This window comes from Anguilla rostrata, chromosome 8 (genome assembly GCF_018555375.3).
Source record: "Anguilla rostrata isolate EN2019 chromosome 8, ASM1855537v3, whole genome shotgun sequence".
NCBI lineage: Eukaryota > Metazoa > Chordata > Actinopteri > Anguilliformes > Anguillidae > Anguilla > Anguilla rostrata.
In genome coordinates this window covers 27951871-27972174 of record NC_057940.1, presented here as the reverse complement: position 1 = coordinate 27972174, position 20304 = coordinate 27951871, and the positions used below count along the sequence as shown (strand labels likewise).

Sequence of the window (20304 nt, the reverse complement as noted above, 5' to 3'; positions counted from 1 at the left end):
GTGTTGGCATGGAGTTCACTGGTGGCTAATTGACCAGTGGGGGTTGTAAGTGTGCGATGAAGCACAGACCCCTAACCAACTGAGCCCTCCAATCCCTGGACGACGCAGTCAACCGTGGTTAAAATTAATCATCATATTTGTATTAATTTATATCAGTAGTGGTCAGACCACTGTGCTCACAACAGCAGAAAATTAATTTGCGAAACACTCGCAAATCTTTATTATTACACCATGTTCTTTTTAATTATGTTTTGTTTTGCTCCTGAAGTCAGTCAAACGGAATAAACAGGTCTCTTCCTTCTTCTATCTCCTGAAACCCACACACGCACACACACAAACAGAGCGCATGAGTTGTGGTTTTCCCTTTAAAGAAAAATACAGGCAGGATTTAATTCTGCTACAGTGTACATGTGTCTTCAGGGTTTTTGCTTCAAAAAACTGTCAGAAGGTTAATTATGTCACTTCCAATCAAATCAATCCATATTGGGGCTTAGTTGGTATTGTCCCACCAGAGACAGTAATCAAGAATCAAGTAACTGCTGCATTAGCTCCTCCCTCCCAGCAATGCACCAAGCAACCATAGGCTGCCATTTATTCTCAATGCAAGATGCATCTCTTCTCCAGGCATCACAAGTATCCCTTTAGTATTGTACAGCCTGTTGGGTGGAAGAGAGTCACTAGCCCACAGGGGGGTGCATTAGAGATGTGCATGCAGCTCAGCAGCAGTAGTCTCTATGCAGGTGCAGGTGACAGGTGATTATGAAATTGCTCAGGGAATTTTGATGTTACAACACATAATCAGAGCCAGCGTTGCCCAGGGCGGCAGTCATTTTCAGTGGGGCATGATGACAGCGTCTCATTGTGCAGCAGTGACCCCCACTGGTCGATAAGGTGCTTACGTTTAGACAGTTGAACTACACGTATCTCAGGTGTATTCCTCCAACACAGGTCCATACAGGGCTGACTTGTGATTTATGGTTTGATGAAAAGCAGTGGTTGACATCACATGCTTTGGAGGAGAGCACGTATTTGTCAGTGCTCTCCCAAATCAACAGTGGAGCTTTGCAGCCTGAGCCTGATTGGACACTCAACTAAAGGAGGAAAGGGGGGAAATCTTAAAAATTGTACAGTACTAAAAGATAGATGTCTTGTTGCAGGTCATGACAGCATACAAACCCAGTTGTTTATTAGTGAGCCACCACATATTTACAAACTTCATGGGGCTGTTTCTTGGAGGGGGGGGTCCATGAGAGGTGGGCTGCCACGTGAATTTTTATTTTACTTTAATTTTTCTATTTTATTGTTTGGCACCCCCACCAATGGATGACGCTCTAGTCCCTTGCTGCCTACACTTAGAACTAGCCCTGTCCACAGGGACACCAAAATGAAAGCGGGTACTTTCTAATCATATAAGTACCAATATAATTCCTATCCAGTTCAGTACCTTCACCCCCTTTCTTCCATCTGCAGTGCCCAGATCAGTGACTTCTTATCAGGGCACACACTTGGTGCTTCAGGAGGGGAGAGAGAAGAGAATTCATCTTGGCTGGACTGTGGGTGGGATCTATTGGGACCGGTGTGGGGGAAGGGCAGCTAATGGCATCTCTTCCTGGCAGAAGAGTTTGGCCTGAGCTGCAGGGATGTGCAAGTGTGATTACTGAAAATGGCCATATTACTAAATTACTAAATGAATACCCATCATAGGATGGAGCTTTGCTGTTCATTACAGATGTCTGCTACCTGCCCGGGAGCATCTCTATCCTAGGCTGACATATTCCGGCTCTATCGAAACCTCGCTCTATTTCCCGGTGGGGTCAAATCTCCCTCGGCCCACATGCAGTTTATTGATTGCTCTACAGCCGTCAGCTACTGCTCTACGCCACACTGACACCAGACACTTAATCAAATATTTTCCAGTCTGTTAAACACCCTGTCTGTGGTGGTAGCAGCATAGCGCGGTCCACCAACACCAGCACACGCTGACAAACCATGGATTTAATTGTTGATGTGGAAAATTGGTCATTCTTTTAAACCATATGAGCAGGCGTGCTCACAGATCTCAATCCATAAATTGACCTGGGCTGACAAATAGGGTTTTATTGTACAGCATAGATTGCTGTATTTTTTTTTTTTTCAGAACAATATGTCATTTTTGCAGAACCTGGTGTAATCTGCAAGATTGCCCTGCTGAGGAACTCCTGCGGTGAAGCAATTGGCAGAAAAAGGGACCCAACTGAGGGATAGATGTGCTATTAAATCCGATGCACCAGAGTGGCTCCATTAAAAGCACTTAAGGTTGGGCGACGGAGTAGCCCCATACCAAAAAAATAAGCATGCAACTGTGCAATTCTGTACTTTGGCAAACACAAGTGGAAATAATTATTTATAAAAGGAGATACTCCATTAACTAAACTGACTGCTAAAGGGACAGGAAGAAAAAATTCATAAATGACGGACAAAAAAATGAAGACATGGCCAGAGAGAGTGGGTGGACATTTAATAAAGATAGAGAATGAAATTTGTGTGGAGGCCATTTAGCACCGTTTGAAATGAGCCAAGCCCTCATCAGAACCAATTACAAAGGAAATGATCTTTTCTTTCTCAAAATGGTTAGACTCTTTGACAACCTTGTTTTTGGAATATTCAGCTCTTTAGGTTTTTTGACTTTGATCTTGGTGTTCTAGTGACTACTTGAGAGAAACAAGCTGTGGATTGGTATCTTCTTTCATGCATTTCTTTTGTGACTGTAACTTGTCTATGTCTGTAACATTAATAGTTTTTTAAGGTAGTCAACGTTCGTCTTTGATTTAGACGTGGCATACTTATTGTAATAAATCTCTTAATTTTAATCCAGTTGTGAGTTGTACATTTGGATAAAAGTTGATGGACGAATTAGACAATTTAATTGATGATTGATATCTGATAGTAATTAACAAATTAAATCAAATAAATGTATTTTACCTGTTGGGTAAGTGAGGGCTTGTGTTTGGTATATAGAGCGCCAGACATTAAACAAGGCTGTTAGTGGTAAAAACTTCTGGATATATTTTTAACACATTTTACATAATCCTCACTTCCCCTTGCAAAAAGAAAATGTTTTTTGATCACACAAGCTTCATTTTACATATGTTCCACCTTTATTTCCTATAAAAATGTTGTTTTTAGATGTAAGAAAAATATGATGATTAGGTTACTATTCAGCACACAATATTATTGCTGTTATTGAATGTACCTTTAAAACCAACTTGTTCATGTTACTCATTGTCAGACACTGTCCCACATATGGATAATGCAATTAAACAGTAAAACATTGTATGAATTTGAATATTAAACATGTTTTAGGCTATTTATGTGTATTCTTTGACTATTTGTTCTGATTTGTCCTTGAAACTGTTTTGTGCCAAACAAAGGGTGAGTTTTTAAGCAAGGAGAGTCTAGAATAGCAAGTACAATTGGGAAGCTGCATTAAATAGTATGACAGCTTGACAACACGGAACGTCAATGAGGACTGCCAGTTGTTTCAGAGAAATGTGTCATCCTTCCCCACTGTTGCTTCAGTTCATTTAATTTACACAAATTAATTTGCATTACTGCGTTTCTGGCCATGTGTCATGAATTACAAATAAGTATTATCCGGATTACAGATACACCCTAATATACCTCCACTTCAGGAAACTATTGACGGAGGCAAAGGGTGACAATGATGATTGTAGCCGATTTTAGAAGTGATTTTATTCTTACTAGCCATTGCTCCTACTGTAAATGTTTGGACCCTGGACCCTTGCAGAAATTTCACTTCTTTCTTGTGACCTATCATAAACTCCTGAATTAAAGTAAATATTTGGGTACAAAAGGTATTTCATTTTATGTACACTGATTATCCAAAAAGACATTACTTAATGTTTTAACAAAAGCTTTAATGGATATAATTAAATGAATCCAAGATCAACCAAACACTAGTTTGCCTGGGGCCCATTTTGGACCCAAACCTAAAATGAAATAAGCAATGGCTTTAGGTTTCTTGGGTGGTATCTCCAGAATAAACTGATTCTGAGTGCAGGGGTGAGCCCCACAGTGAGAAATGAATATGGATTGTCATCAGGGGTCTGACAGGGCCACACATAATCGATTATATTGTTGCTCAAGGAAGGTTATTCTCAATCAGCAGAGAATTTCCACCTCATCACGCAACAGGGGCTTATTGGATCAATGGAGCACCTGACTTCTGCATGTAACAGTAACATTATTTGTGCAGTCAGCTGATTGACTATGAAAGTCAAATGTTGGACTGTTGAATGAAAAGCATGCATTTCAGAGGATGACGAACCTAGTCAGCACCCTCATGAATGGACACAGGATGTTGCAGCAGTGGAATTGACTTGCAAATACTACTGGGAATTCTAAATTGGGGAATCAAGAAAGAAAATGGGGATTTAACATACATAATCACTGGCTTTTAGAATCACCGTTAAGAGCTGAATATCAGCCACATCCGGCAAACTACATTTGCTATTAGTAGCTATTCTTATTCATAGCACCTTAATCACTTCCTCCATGCAGTCTCTATTGAGCGAGTAGTAATTACTATCTTGTCAATCAACTTGTTTTTTACCTGATGCAGAACAGCCTGATGCACCATCAAATGGCAGGTAATCCACACACTCTTCTTTCGGAAAGTCTAATTACAACAGTTCTGCGGCTAATCTTGGCATACACAGCTGCAAGGAAACTTTTATGGCTTTCCATTTCACAACCAAATCAAACAAACTAAGGATGTGACAAATGTGAATTCATAATCACTCTGGCCTTTCACAATGAAATATTGTATCAATTATTTATTACTATTTGTGCATACATTATTTCACTTGGTAGAGCAGACTAGAAATCTGATTTCAGATCATGCGATATCAATAGTTTTTGCCATAGGAATGGCTGAACCAGGACATAGTTAACATTAGGATGAGAAACCGCCTGGGAAATCCAGCTTGCAATTGGAAGTCCTATTTGTATACCAGTAGGAGGCAGAGTTCCATCATAATACAAGCAGGAAGAAAATGCATCACTCTAGTGATGGGGATGCAGTGCTGGAGGAAAGACTGGTCTGATCAATAACACCTCATCCCTGAGTTTCTGACACTAAAATTGTTCACCTTATTGCAAAGAGCAAGCGTAATCTGATGTTCTGACAAAATTCCCAACACGGCTCTAGCAATCTTGCCATCAACTGGTTTTGCAAATTCCTGAGAGTTTTGGCTTCTGTGCTGTGTTTTTATATTCCAGTTCCTGTAATGAATTTGGTCTACGGAATCTTCACAACATTTTTTAATTTATTTGTTTGTTTTTCTAATCAATTTTTGCGTATAAATATTATGTTTTAAGCTGTTATTTTTAAATATTTTCAGGATAAAGTTCACGTCATTGGGGTGTGAATTCGTTGCCCCTGCTGATTAAATAGTGCTGTTAAAATGTACGAGTTCAGGTTCGTCTGCTTTTCATAGCTTTGGGCTCTATTGAAGCGGCGCGCTAACCCACTTTGTCTTACAGCGCCCCTTGGTGGTGATTCAGCTTCAGTTTAACATTCATTGTGATTAAAATACTTTATAAAATACCGAAGGAAAGTAAATAAATTTAAGATTAACCACAATATAACTGTGTTATCTAATTTATTTTAAAATGAAGAGGTGTTTCTCTCACAAAATATGGGCTGTAGTTGCGCCTTCGTGTGCCGTGCCAGGGGAGGACGCTGCCGAGAGTGCCAACCAGCTCCATTTTCCGTCCACGAAAACATCCGTATTGCCCGGAGTTGTGAATGGGAATCGATGGGATTTTCTCCAATCTTGTGTTATGTTATTTTCCACAGACTAAACTGATAGTATTTAAAACTATCCGTTTGCAATGTATCCATTGGATGGCCAATACAATATTTTGAAGTCTCTAATGTGAAAATAAGTCATATTATATAATTGTAAAAGATACTTGGGCCCGTGAGCAGTATTCATCGCATGCATATGTAATATGCTTGACATTTGTTCTGAATGTACCTTACAGGATTCCCGAAGTGCTCACACTTTCTTATACGACCAACGTATCTAGCTACCTTTGAAACTGTCTAGACATTACTGTTTTGATCAGCGGCCGCTTGGTAATTGGACGCTTATGTAAATCATTATATTGGAAAAACAGTTCGCCTCAACCATGGGGGTATGGGTCACTCATGTCCCCGACTGACTATATTCTGACCACAATTTCGGATACCGTTCTCTATTGGCTTGTAAACTAACATTTGTTTCTTGTAATTTTACCCACAATCTTTGATTTTACGTATGTGTCCAGTTTACGCAGGTACGCGCAGCAGTGGAAAAGGAAACACGGAAATTGGACGTTCTTTTTGAAAAGAGTCTTTTCTGACAACATGAACTTTGTATTAGCTATTACAATTAAAAATAACAACAGAAAAGGTGGCCTGATGCACAAGCGGGGATTTTAAAAGCAACCAAATAGTGGTAACTGGTTAATACTTCCATGTGTGCGATAATTTAACCAACCGGATTTCAGTTCAGGTGAAACAGATATCACTCGCTAGCTAGTTAGACGCAATTCGTTAGCTAGATAGTTTGCCGTGCGTAGCAGCTAACTAGCTGGTAGCCACAAGCTATTAAAATATAGCTTACATGACGATAGATTCAGTTTTTTTGTCGTTTGCTTGCTACGTGTATCTTACTAGTCTATCTTACTTCTGGTTGGCTAACTAAGTAGCGAACTGTTAACGTTTGCTAGCTAGACTAGGTTAAGTTTAATTTTTTAAAGATTTTACCAATTAGCTAGCACCTTTTCATATCTACAAAATGTGTTGGCTAGTCTAGCTAACTAGCTTGCTAAGTAGTCTTAGCAATATGACGCTATCTAACTGTCAATTTCTTTTCTCCCAGTACACGTAGCTAACTAGCTCAGGATGCCAGCCCGCAGCAGTGTGACAAGTGGGATCCCCAGCAGTAAAGTGAAGTACTCCAAGCTAGCGGACAGTGATGACGGGTACATAGACTTGCAGGTAAGGGAGGCATATCCGCGCGTTCCCAAACGTAATAATCTATTTGATTTTGATTTCACTGTATGGTCTGAATTATCTGAAAAGAATAGCATTTTTAAAGTAACTTTGTGGTCATGTTCCTATTTATTGTGGCTCATAAAGTTTGTTTCTGGGAAATGCAGTAACGTCTGTAACCTTCCCAATTTAACTCTGAAGCTTTAGTATTCTTGTGTTTTGGGTAGGTAACAATTTGTTGAATTCTTTTGGGTTCTGACCAGATTGCTTCTTCATTTTTATATGGTCTGTTCAATCAATATACCGTGCCCAGTGTGATAGCTAAAATTCGGATTTTGTGGTGGGTTTATCTCAAAAACTTCATGAACTGACTACCAGATTGTTACTATTGACAGAGAAACCATTCAACATAAAACAATATAAATCACTATATTTTGTGCAAGTTGGATCACCAAGCTCTAGTTTGTATCACCAAGTTTTATGACACAGGGACAGTCTGCGGTCAGTGTTTGATTGCCATGTCTTAACTATTCTGCAGTTTAAAAAGAGCCCACCCAAAGTTCCATATAAGGCTATTGCGCTGGCTGCAGTCCTTTTCCTGATTGGCTCCTTGCTGATTGTCATAGGAGCACTTCTTCTAACGGGATATATTGAAGTCTCGGTGAGTTTTTTTTATTTTTTATTGACAGGATAAAGGAAGGGGCTTTTTGGGAATGGGGCTACAGGTTGAGAATCCCAGTGAAAGTTAAAAAAATAATCCTTACTCAGTAAGAAAATATTGTGGGGATACTTGACATTTTTATCTCAGTGTAGATTAGTAACGTTTTTGAGAGGAGATTTATGGTCTCAATTTCATATGACAATTGGTCTGTTAGATAACTAAAGATCAGTGAGTGAACACACCTGACTCCTGAAAGCACAGCTAAGCATAAAGCATTCAGGTTTTAGTGAAGTATTTTAACACTGTAGACCACCTGTCGTATCACGTATTAAAATTATGCAGCTAAAGTCACTACAGCTCTTGGTTGTTTTATAAGCTTCCATGTGAGCAGTAGGCCATGCTGTGTCAGATGCACAACATTACAAATGTATTTTGTAAAGCTTGATATCTTTGTCCATTACTTTGTCAATAATGTTCTTTTGTTGCCCTCTCCAGCATCCGGATCGCACTGTGCCTGTTCTTATAATTGGAGTCCTCGTTTTCCTTCCTGGATTCTATCACCTGCGGATCGCCTACTATGCATCAAAGGGTTACCGTGGTTACTCCTACGATGACATCCCAGACTTTGACGATTGAGCCAATCGCAGACCGAGTTGATAGTGCTCCAAGCCATGATGAATGAGGTCTTGGTTTCCTTTGTCACATGATAGTGCATGAAATACATAAAGTTTTTTCATTTTAAGATTACCTTCAGAAATTTGAGGTTTTACTCAAAGCACCATAACACTGAAGTGTACGATTTAAAAAAATGAATATGCAGTAGCATTCATAGTATTTCATGTAGAGGCAGCCATTTTCTTGCTTGTAACATTCCAACTCAGACACAAATAGTTCATTTGGTTCTATGTGATTCATTTCGCATTCAGGATTATAAACAAATGAGTGTAATGTGTTCTCGTATAATTGCTTGGGAGAGTTGAAAATATTGATTTTACATTGATTAAAAACACACCACAGAAAAGCATTTAAAAATTTCTTTGTATTTTTGAACATGTTTCTACTTAGATATAGTACTTACTGTACATTAAACGGAGTAGAACATACAAAATGCACTCTGGGACAGTAAAGGATTTGTGCAGAAACCTGGGTGAAGCCTGGTGCCACCTGATCTCTGTTTTTCTCATGAAATATCACCTGTGCATCTAAGACAGTTCCATACTGGAGTGTCTTATGTGGTTAATGAAAATCTGGTGAAGGAGGACACATCGGCCCCCCAACAGTAAAGAGAAAAGAGCTTTAAGGAGATCCTTTCTGCACCTTCTTAGTCAAATTCACTGCATTCTCCCTTAGGTTTTAAAACACCAGTGTATATTGTGAGGTGGCTTGAATAAGTTAAATACATGTGCAGTTTTTAGTTTTGTGTACAGTCAGTCTCATGAGTTGTCCTGGTATCCCACTGTGATACAGGGCTGTTGACTGTAATGCTTCTGCTGTATATTAACTGAGCTACTTTAATAGAAGATAGATAGACTTTAATTTAAAGATCTTGGTATGTGTCAGGATAGGTGATTCAAGGGTCCTTTACAAGTACTCTCCATGTATACGCAGCAAATTTCCTTATGTGGCTGTAGACCATGCATGTTGTTGTTTGCTGCAATTTGTTTTAAATTTTTTATTTTGTTGTAGTGAAGTCATGAAACTTAATATTTATAAATTAAATAATTAGGTTTAATTAGACCAAGCGGTCAATGTTTTTCCTGTATTTGCTATTTTTGTAACATTCCATAAACATGGTTTCGAAGACCCTGCTTCATCTTGTACGGATTATTAAATATTAAAGTACAGAAAAGGACTATAGACTTAATATGAAAAATAAATCTTTTAAAAAGTGTACATATACCATTAGTCTAACCAAACTGTGACTGTGGTGTAGGCTTTATAGAATTATTGCAGGCTGGTGCATGAAGGAATTTCTTGTTTACTTTAATTGAAAATAGAAAGTGCATTTTATGTTCAGGCTGCTGTTGCCACTGCAGTACTAAGCTGTCTGTATCTCAGGGCCTCCAGAAGGCTCACAAGTACCATTGGATTGCTGTCTGCTCTGTGACATTCAACAATAAAAACAAGTTGAATAGACTAATTTGTTGCTGTCCTTGGCTGTTTTCTTATGTGCTTCTGTATTCTATTCTTTTTTCCCACATTATTAGGGAAGTGATGAATAGTGCTTGTTTTAAGGAGGGAAGCTTGCTATTCACCCATGTTTCTCATAACATGGAAATGATATCCACTGTACAGGTCATCCTGAAATAATCCTAAATTTAACGTTTATCTCAACAAAAAACGTTTTCAATGCACAAAAATGCTTTGTTACTTGTGCAAAACACTGTCAACAAGTCCTTAATTAAAACTTGTTAAATCTAGGCCTGCCGTTAAAAGTATTGATATTGGCTCTTAGCTCACAAGCGCCATTCCAAAGCAATGCTGCCCAATTTTTCCTAAATTATTTAGCTACTACTTTGATCAGATGTTGTTATTGGCAGAAGATGTAGCTAAATTGATTGTGTGACTGGAGCATTTGTGATGATGAAATTGGCAGGAAAAAGGAGGAGAAAAATGCAACGTGTGAACTTGTATTTTAATTGTGTATGTTTAATTGAAGTCAGAGGTACAGACGTTAAATATTCTCAAGGGCTGAGAGTCTGTGGTCATTGTGGTGATTTCTGTAGGAAACCCTGAAAAGTGGCAAACTGCCGGTGTTATATAGGCATGTGGCATGCCCCGCCAAGCCGTAACGCTAACTTGGCGGATGGCATATCAAGCATCCCAATGAGAAGATAAAAGCAGGTAGAAATGCACTGTATGGAGAATCTGTCGATTCGCGCCCTCTTCTGGTTATGACTGGAACGAATTTTCGGGAACGCTCATTTAAGTATTGAACACTTCAAATCTTCACGTTGTGAGTGGAATTGAATAGTTAAAACGTGCACGGACCGGCACCTACGTTTGCTATTTAAGCCTGCAGGCTATAGGGTTAAGGCTAAATAAAAGTCCAGTCAAAGAAAAGCACATGGTAGAGGTGGCTCAAACGTTCTTGCTCAGTTGAGTGAAAAAGTACTATGTGGACATCTCACGTACTGGAGACATTTTGTCATTTAAAAAAACACCATTAAAAGTGAAAAGTACTGGGGAAAATCTTATTTTATCTATTTGGCGGAATGGGGCCACGTAGGCTATCGTGATACTTTATTTAACTCTGATAAGTAAACTATGACAAATCAAACATCACAGAGTGGTCATTGATGTCACACAAGGACAAACAAAATGCACAGAAGCAGGGCTTCTATGCATTTTGTCTAATGAGCACGTGGTTGCGCTTCTTAGACCTCGAGTTAACTCTGTCTTGACCTTAAAAGCCAACCAAAAATGTTTAATATTCAATAATTATATTGTAAACCGGTTCAGAAATAATGCAGAATAACACAAAGTAAGACGAATATCTTGGATGAAATGTGATTTGTTTCGAGCCATGTAAATAGAGATTCAAAAGAAGATAAACAATGTTAACTGAAAAGTTGAAAGAAACCCTGTTTTAAAGGGTGTAATACATCACGGGCATTTAAAATGAGTTGACCTTTTCCAGGAGGTCATTAAATGTTCGGGACGCGATGAGGTCAGATCACTGAAAGAACTTCAGTCTAAGCTTTCAATCGAGGGGGAAAAGAATGAAACACGTTTGAATTTGGGGAAGGGGGGAGGGAGGCGTGCGTATTGTCTCTGGGAGCAAAGCGCTTAGTTAGTCGGCAGCACGGAGGGAGGGAGTACACTGAGGGAGGGAAAGAGGTAGAAGGAAGAAAGGAGGCATCGCATGTCAACACCGCACACTTCTGGAACGAACGAGGATGAGCAACAATTTTGGAAATTGCATTATAGCGTTGGACTTGAATTAACAGAACTCAAAACTGAAGAACGTAGCTCTGGGCTGAACTTCAATCACAACCTTGTGCGTTTGACGTTGCACTTCTGGTGCAAAGATAAGCTACAAGATAAACGTCTGGGATGTCTGTCTTTTAAAAACAAAAAAATATTAACTTTCAATTGGGTGCAGTTGCACACTGGCTGTGTTAGTAATTGGTGTTTTAAACTTCTGTATTGCATTAATTTTTTCTTAGCATTGAAACTAGCTGGCTTTCAAGAAAACGCAGCCCATCTAAACACTTCCTGCAAAATCCGAAAAGTTATATTGCGCTCTTACTAGCAAATCTGCGTCAGCACAGAGAATCTGAAGACTGTGAAGATTTCGTGTCGTAGGTGGAGGAAACGACATGTAGCAAGGTAGACCTAACTGGCTTTGGATACATTGGTGAACAACAGAGCTCGAAAGTATTGCCTACTTTCACTGCTTTTAGTTTTATCGTTGTATAGGTCACGGAAAAATCCTTTAACGGAACTATAGCATACTTTTGGGAAATATATAGGCTACGTCAGTCAGATGTTAATTTGTTAGTCAAGGACACCCATTAAGACTGGAAGTCAAATACGTTCGAGGGGATATTTAATTGTACTACACGGGTAATGTGTACGGAAAACCACAGGTATAGGTTAGGTTAAGCTAGGCTACTATTGAATAATAGGCTAGTGAAACGAGTCGGTCCTTGGGCTGCGTGTCCATGTTTACGCTTTGAATGTATTTTTCCTAAATGAAAAGTGATTTCCATCAATTCCTCTGCTATGCCAAGGGTTGACACAGGCGGCACAATCTTCGCATTAGTAGATATTTATTTGGTGACATCAAATTAACTTTTGAAGGAATTGACGGTAGATAAGTATACACCTTTTCACGCGGGAAGCATTTTTGTACATAAATATACCAATATAATTCGGAGCGACTATCGACAGTGATATATGGGAATAAGGAGACAGAAGAATAGAAGATAGTGCCATTTATCAATGGACTGACAACCTGCGTTGATTGCCTCGGAAAAGTGCCTGAAGCAAGGTAAAGTGGATTATATTTTTCTATTTCATAAAAACAAACCACTGAGTGATGCATCAAGTCAGTAATTTACGCTTGAGCATTTTGATATTCTTGCACATTGTTTGAATTACTCTGTGACACGAATGTTGGCAGCGTATACCTGCTGCCTGCTTGAGATACTGTGACCAGTAACAATAATGCCATTTACTTGGGCTGCTCATGTTTTGCACTAGACTGTTAACTATATAAACGGCTGTAGTCTGTAACAAGCAAAACCTCATACAACAAAAAAGCGATGATTTATTATGTTAGTTTATTTTGGATTTTATATTTGTTACTCTGTTATTTGTTTCTTTATTATTTTTGGATGGTGAATAAAATTGTGTGTGTTTGCTATATGCAGCATGTGGCTACACTGAAAATGCAACATGCGTGTGCGCCTGCGGTACAGTGTTGTGTTTCTAGAACAATGGACACCCCAAAACCAGAATGGTGCTCTCCATTTTCATTGTTTACAATAACATTCATTGATCATTTTCCGTTACCTTGAGGGGAAGTTAGCTTGATACCAGTATTATACTGCATTTTTCATATTTTAAAAAGTTTTTTTCTAGTTATTTCAAATCAGAAACCAATTAATCACTCTCCTGCGTTTTCAGCATGTAGCCTAATAGTACCTGTTTTCATCAGCATGGACATGACTTATGCTGAATGAAAACGCGATTATGTTATTAATGCGGTTTTATTGTGGTAGGATACTAAGACTTATATGGCCATAGGAAAGACTTTTGGCGATATAGGCTGCCTAAAAATACAACAAAAATACAAGTTGCAGGTATAGTGTCAGAGTTCAACAGAACAACACAATACATGCTTTGTAAACATTTCATTATTTATGTTTATATTTGAAACCTTGGCTGGTTGCCATGTTGGTCTAGCAGGTGTCTTGGGTAGCTTGACACTCAGGCAATTGAAGTTCCTAGTGCAGTATGCTGGACTGATACTGAGATGCATAGTACTACGGAATGAAGCTGACTATGCTTGTATTTTATCAAATACTGCCTCCTGTAACACAATGAACAAGTAATTCTGAGACATGTTTTTCAGCCACCTTTCAGTGTTGCAATTTCACTCAGTTTCATTATGTCTGCATCCTACTGTGCTAGCCTCTACTCCTGACCCTCCCATCCCCCTACCAGGGTAAACAACCAGCACAAACAAGCAGCATAGTGCTCCACTCTCCAGCACGGATAGCTCACCGTGTGCACTTTCTCAGTCCCTTTCCTTCAGATTCTGTGACATAAATACTATTCACACAGATTACACCCTGCCATAAAATAATTATCTCTTACACACACACACACACACACACACGAACTAGCACATAGCCACCAGGGATTCAATTTAGAGAACAATGGGCCCACCCTGGATATGTACATGTGCGAATGTAGCGTAGACATGTGTGTCAACAGAAGCACTACCTCTCACACTTTCTAATCTTCTACCCCCTGGGTGTCTTTATGCTATGATTTTGGGAGTGTCCCTTAGGACTCGGTGTGTATGGGGAGGGGGGGGGGTGTGGCTGGCTGAGGCAGGAGACACCGTCTGGGAGGGGGGGGGGGGTGGCTTAAGGGTGGCTGTGTGACACTCATTCTATGCTGCCTGTCTGCACATACTCGACACAGACTGCACAATGGCAGCCCTGCTTAGATTTTTCTCTCCCACCTCTCCTTTTAAAAGCAGCGTAATTATGCTGTTAGTGTTTGCAGCTTGTGTCTGCCCTTCCCATTCATTTTTCTACAGTTCTTTTTTAAACATATTAACTGATGCATTCATTACAGACATGTAGCTTTTTAAAATGTTGCACCTAAATGAAGCATCCCAGAGTATTTCAGCCGCATTTGACGTGCGTTCATTGTCCTGTGAAGACCATTAACAGACCTTTAAATGGGTGCTCTAATGATGTGTCTCAGCTGTGTTTTTGTTGTTGAGATATATCGCCTTTATCAAAAATGCATTTTTCTTCCCTCCGCTATTGTTGTTAGGCCTAATTACTGTAGTCTCTCGGTAAGTCTTGGTTGTCAAAGCAGCATCAGAAATAATGGGCTGGATCTTTTTCCTTGTTACTGCTGTTGTCGCTTACATGATGGATGTGCTAGATATGTGTAGAATTAATTCAAGTGTCCCATTTCCAGAACCAAAAGGTCACGTTTGAGCACGGCTATATTTCTGTGTAAGGGTGCAGAGTTTGGGTCTAAACTAGGGGATGTTTGGATGTTTTTTTTGTGACAAATGCCTCATCTTCACTCCAGCTGCCAGTACAAATGTTTTATTGGGGGGGCCATAAAGGCAGAGTTTTAGGGTACTTCCCTCTAATGGGATCGAAAGGTTGCCCTCCTCTCCCAAGCTCTGGTAATTTACTGAATGTAATGACTAATGACACACCTAAGACATTGGGCGCACAGCCTGTACTGCGTCTGATCTTCCAGATTACCTGTGTTGGAGCGCAGGCCTGTTTGAGTTCGCATTCATGTCTCTGACCGACTGACATTGAGGATCAAAGGTCTCTTTGTTTCTTAGCAAAGCAAAGTCACAAAGTCAAGTCCGATCTCACAGTGTTTGTTCATTTGAAGGAAGTTGCGCAGTTCCACTGTAATTTTCGCACTGCACTGCACTTTTGCAAGCATAGTAAAACCTGAAACGCTTTATGGCATAATTGCCGCCCTGGTGGGGTGGGTCTGTTTATAACTCAGAGGTCCAATAACCTCCTACCTGTCTCCTGAGGATCAGTGCCCCCGTTAAAGTTATGGCTGTTGTTTCATGCTGGGACTTAGCACCAAAACCACTTCAAGGTCTTGAGGAAAACAAAAACACTCAAGGTATTTATAGCAGGCATAGAGGGAGACAGAACGCAAGGATATCCACAACTATATATTAGCAATGGTGCAAGGTCAGAAAGAATCCATCACCAACTTGTTCATTTAGGAGGTTACATTAATAAGAACTGAGATTCTCCTGCCTACATCACTCGCTAATTGCACGGTAACTCAGTACCTACAGGCCTTTGTGGACTGTGGATGCCAAAAAGTGTTCCAGAGGCTTAAACGTGCTTTCAGTTCACCTCAGTGCAGTGTCTGAAAGCTGCTCATCCTAATCTGAACTGTGCCAAATTCAGAGCCTGCCCCTACAATCGAGGGTCATTGGGCATGGCCAGTCACTGAGGAAGGCACCCTTTTCAAATTGGAGATGTCAGTCTGTAGGAGGGTGACCTAAGCAGGCCTGTCCGAAGTGCACTGTTTCTTTCAGGGAGGTGTTTGCAATCAGGGTTGGAGTCAATACCCTTTCAGTGCGGTCGATTCAGGAAATGAACGGGTGGGGGTGGGCAGGGCCTGGGTTACATGCTTAAGGGACACATAAACAAGGGAATTTGCTAGGTTCACATTTACACATGTTGAAAACTCAATGAAGGCCAGTGTTATGGAGCCAACAGGGAGTACTGGAGCCATCCCTTCTTTTGAGGGTGTTTTTATCACTTTGAAGGCCACAGCTGAGAACAAGGGACTGCTTATAAAGGCAAGGGCTTCATTCATTGACATCCATGTGCTTGAGTTTGAATTGCTTGCTCTGGTTATGCAGAGAATGGCCCCTTTAAATTGGCATTCCTGTTTAATATGAGTTGGAACATCAAAGAAATGTGCTTTTTCTACCATTTTTTAGCATACTCGCATTTCCCTCTTTAGATGGTAAGTTCTGCCTTGGATGACAGCACACAGATCAGGTCATTCTGAAGGGAACTCCAACACAGCAGCGGATACGCTCTGTGATCGTATCGTTATCCTCTTTCTAATTAAAGAGTCGGGGCTCGTGTTTGCTTTTCCCTGTTGGGTCGCCCTGCTGGGGTGAGCCGCGGCTGAACCGCGGTCTTTGTCGGAGCAGCACCGGCGGTCGGGGTGCATCGTCCCTCCCGCGCTGCCCTGATATGCCCCCCCCCCCGAGCTCTCCCCTGCTCTGGCCTGCGCATCGCTCCCCGGCCCCGGGCAGGATCATCCGGGATTACCGGCAAAGCAAAGCAGCTGCTGAGCGGGGCCCGCCCCCGACGCCACAGGCGCTGGAACGCTGTGCCGCGGGGAGAGGCGGACTGCTGGGCCACCGCACCCTCACACAGACGCGCTCACGTGAGCCCCCCAGGACTCTGGTGGACCCACCCCCTCCCCCACCCCTACCAACAAATCTAATGAGTGTAGCCATGCTGGGTTAACTGAGCTTTAAAGTGAAAGTAGGTGAAAGTGTGACATTTGTGAACAAATTGCAGCCCACACCTCCCCCCACCCCTGGTCCACAATTAGTCTATTTGGCCTGATCCCTGACAAGTTACAACACCATTTGTCAGCTTTCATAAAGATATTCTAGATCACACTGAGACGTGCTAGATCTTACACACTCGCATTTACTCGCACAGAAACTCCTATACTGCACGATTTCTCATTCCAGCACACAGACATAGAAACACACTGATCCGTATTCCCCCACACAGAAACTCCATGTCTTTCTCCATAGAGGGGAGAACATACTCACGGGTGGGCGCACTCACACGTGCAAACGCTCACCAGCTCGTGCACACCTAGCGCTGAGGCTTTAGCATGCATTGGTGAGCACCACTGTGAGCGGATTTCTGGTTCACCGTGCTCTGCTCTCGCACGAGAGCCTGAAGTAGTTATTACCGCACATAGTGTTTTTACTAGCAGAGCCGTAATCTCAGGCAAAATCCCCTCGGCCTCAACGCTACCTTCTTTTTTAGGGTCTGCTTTTAATGAGCTTAGGGCTGGGGGATTTATGCGCCCGTTTGCCTGCTTACTCTGCTTTTAAACCCGGGCGCCTCAAACTGCAGGCTGTCTCACCTGCTTGTGATATATTTCATCACCATGGTGTGTCTTACTGCAAGGTCAGTGGGACGAACTGAAGCCTTTGCTCATAATGTAGAGATTGTCAAGATTCCTTATAGCGAGACTTTATAATGAAGAGATTATCATGATTCCTTCCCGCTCGCTATATTTGCTTTGTCTCCATGCATGTTTGCTATTGATAGATTGATATAGAAATGAGTTCGAGAATGCCTGTCTGCCTTCAGTTAATTTGTATAATGTCGGTGACTGGTTTGCATTCCTTGCCCTATCATGAGGAGCTTTCGTCACCTGTGGTATTCAGAGGCTCTTTAAGATCCGTGGCCCGTGTTAGTTTAGATGCTCAAACAAGTAGCAATGGCCCGAAAGCAGCATCCTAAATTTACAGGAAGGTTAGGTATGCATGATGCGCTGTCCTTACGCACTTACGGATCTGTCCCTTTAAGTAGTTTTCTGGGAACCCACCCTCCCCCCAGATCACCTGATGAGAGCGTCTGTTCTCCAGACGGGACTGCGCCTGCAGGAAGTGCATTAGGCTCCCCGGTGCGCGGTGCGGGAGAGGTGACTTGACCCTGATCCAAGGCCGCCTGGGTGAAGGCAGATAAGTGTGTACGTCGTAGGCTACCTCTAATCTGAGAGGTCTCTCGAGTCTCAGTTGGTTCCATTTGGAGATCAATCGCCTTCCATTAGGCCAATTAAACCCTGTTCCCGTGGAGTGCACCTTGTACTCAACAACAATAAAGGGGCTGTTTGGGAAGCAAAAGAACTGACCACAGGCGAAATTGGAGCTGCTTGTCCCTTCACCTGGAACACCACGGTGCTGACCGTACCTGCGGCCCCCTCAAATGCATTCCCAAATACAAACCAGTTGCAAAATGCTTCTGACACTTGTTGCGAAACTCACACGCTAACAGGGATGTTTGCAGTGTAAGGGAGTGCTTATCTCTAGCCCAAAGGAGGCAGGATAGGAATGCAGGAATATAATCTATTACAATAATATTGTATAACACAATCCTTATATTTTAATATATAATGTAATTCTATAGTTCTGTTTCTAGGACAAAGAACAAGCATTGCAGTAACAGAGCTTTCCTCGTGAGGCTAGGCTGAAGGATAAAGGTTTTAAAAATATTAGCTCTGGAAGGTTCCCTGGAGGGAGGAAGTAAGGCGGTAAGTAACATAAATTACACACTTCTTTGTCAGCCCAACCTTAATATGAGGTGACTTGGTGAAGTGGCAATTGGTGAAGTTGTTTTGGTGACTGAATTATAGTTCTATTTGCTCAAGTTACGCTTTCCAAAGGGTTTCATACTGTGCTCTGTGCAAAGACATGAGTAAAATAGACTTGATGGACAGGGAAGGATACCAGCAGTGGTTTACCTCTGTGCCTTGTTCATGTGTCACAGCCCCTTTTATCTCCGTGGGTTTGGCTTGTTCCTCTCAGGAGACAGGCTGAGTTGCATTCCCAGGTTCTGGCAACCCACGCCTCTGTCCCCCGTGCCACCACACCTTCACAAATGGCCCTTTCTCTCTCCAGAACAGCGTGACACAAGGGCATATTCAGTAGAGAGGGGTGCTCTATGGAGGCTTTTGGCAGAAAGCTGTAAAAAGAAGCCGTTGAGATGTTTTTCATATTTCAGCTGTAATGGTGATGCTTTTCCGGATGCACTTTTGCCAGTGTGAGCATTCAGGCTTCTTTTAGACTTGTTCAGTAAAACCCGGTCCTGTGTTTATCTTGTAATTTGTCTTCCATTAAGGGATTAGTGAAGGGCTCTTTTAAACGCCTGAGAACTGGATCTTGACGTACCCAAGGAGGTTTCGGTGAAACTCGATGTAAATAAAAGTTTTCATTTTCGTGCTTCCTTCCACGCATGATGCAGAAAACCAAGATCAAGTTGCATTATGTATGTTCAAATGCATTATTGGCCCATCTAAAGTGTCACTGCAGCAGTGAATGCTAAAACTTTTTAAATTGTGTGCAGTGACAGTCCTGTTCAGGTCTCCCAGTAATCTGGGTACCCCTACAATTACATATTGTCATACAATATTGCAATTACTGACTTATCTTTGATTCAAATAGCTAAACTTGTGGTAGGTACTGTATGTGCGATTTCACACGTATATTGTTTCAAGTCCTTATGGACGTATGAGCACTTAGCAGTGTATCTTCCAAGAAGAAATCTTAATTAAGCCTTAATATCCCCATGAAGGCGCTTCTCATATCCCTAGAAGTAGGAGGATGTCTATTTGGGTTTGCTATAAGAATCTTCCCAAAGATGCCAATGGATCAAGGTGTGTAACCTGTCTGTACTGCACAGCGAGGTCTGCGAGTGCTACACCGTTTCCTTGGGGACTGTGGCTCACCTGTAAGGCTCTTTACCGCCCGCAGCTCTGCACACACCTGTACACTTTGCCCCCAGGCACTCCCCACAGGCATTCCAGACAGGCTACTCAGACTCAGCCTCCTCCAGCTCAACACCCACCTTTTTAGTCAGTGTCTCAAACGCAGCATGTCTATTGGAATTTCTGTTTCTTGGTACTGCACTTAGAAATGAAACGCTGACCACTGCTGCGGTTCTGATGCTTGATGTCACGCAACCAATCCAAGTTACAGTGCCGTGAAACTGTATTTGCTCCCTTTCTAATTTCCTCTATTATCACGTATTTTTCACACTAAACGGTTTCATATCTTTAGACAAAATGAAATATTAGACAAAGGGAACCG

General features: G+C 41.4%; 2 protein-coding genes across 9 annotated transcripts in view; both read left to right on the top strand.

Annotated features, from left to right (window-relative positions):
* The window catches only part of tmem230b (transmembrane protein 230b), a 47306-nt gene extending 37463 nt beyond the window's left edge, over window positions 1–9843 (top strand). The window contains exons 1-4 of one of the 5 annotated variants that reach the window (XM_064347534.1): window positions 6349–6503; window positions 6939–7048; window positions 7581–7703; window positions 8199–9843. In XM_064347534.1, coding sequence (XP_064203604.1) covers window positions 6953–7048; window positions 7581–7703; window positions 8199–8339 — 360 coding nt within the window. In that variant the 5' untranslated portion in view covers window positions 6349–6503; window positions 6939–6952 and the 3' untranslated portion in view covers window positions 8340–9843. Of the gene's footprint in view, window positions 1–6348; window positions 6561–6929; window positions 7049–7580; window positions 7704–8198 lie in introns of those variants that run through there. The other 4 variants (XM_064347530.1, XM_064347533.1, XM_064347532.1 and 1 more) reach the window with 4 other exon arrangements.
* A 1379-nt stretch (window positions 9844–11222) lies between these two features.
* Window positions 11223–20304, top strand: part of igsf9b (immunoglobulin superfamily, member 9b) — a 42998-nt gene continuing 33916 nt past the window's right edge. Inside the window, exon 1 of one of the 4 annotated variants that reach the window (XM_064347524.1) lies at window positions 11223–12699. The gene's annotated coding sequence lies outside the window, so the exon portion shown is untranslated. The remainder of the gene's footprint in view (window positions 12700–20304) is intronic. The other 3 variants (XM_064347525.1, XM_064347523.1, XM_064347521.1) reach the window with 3 other exon arrangements.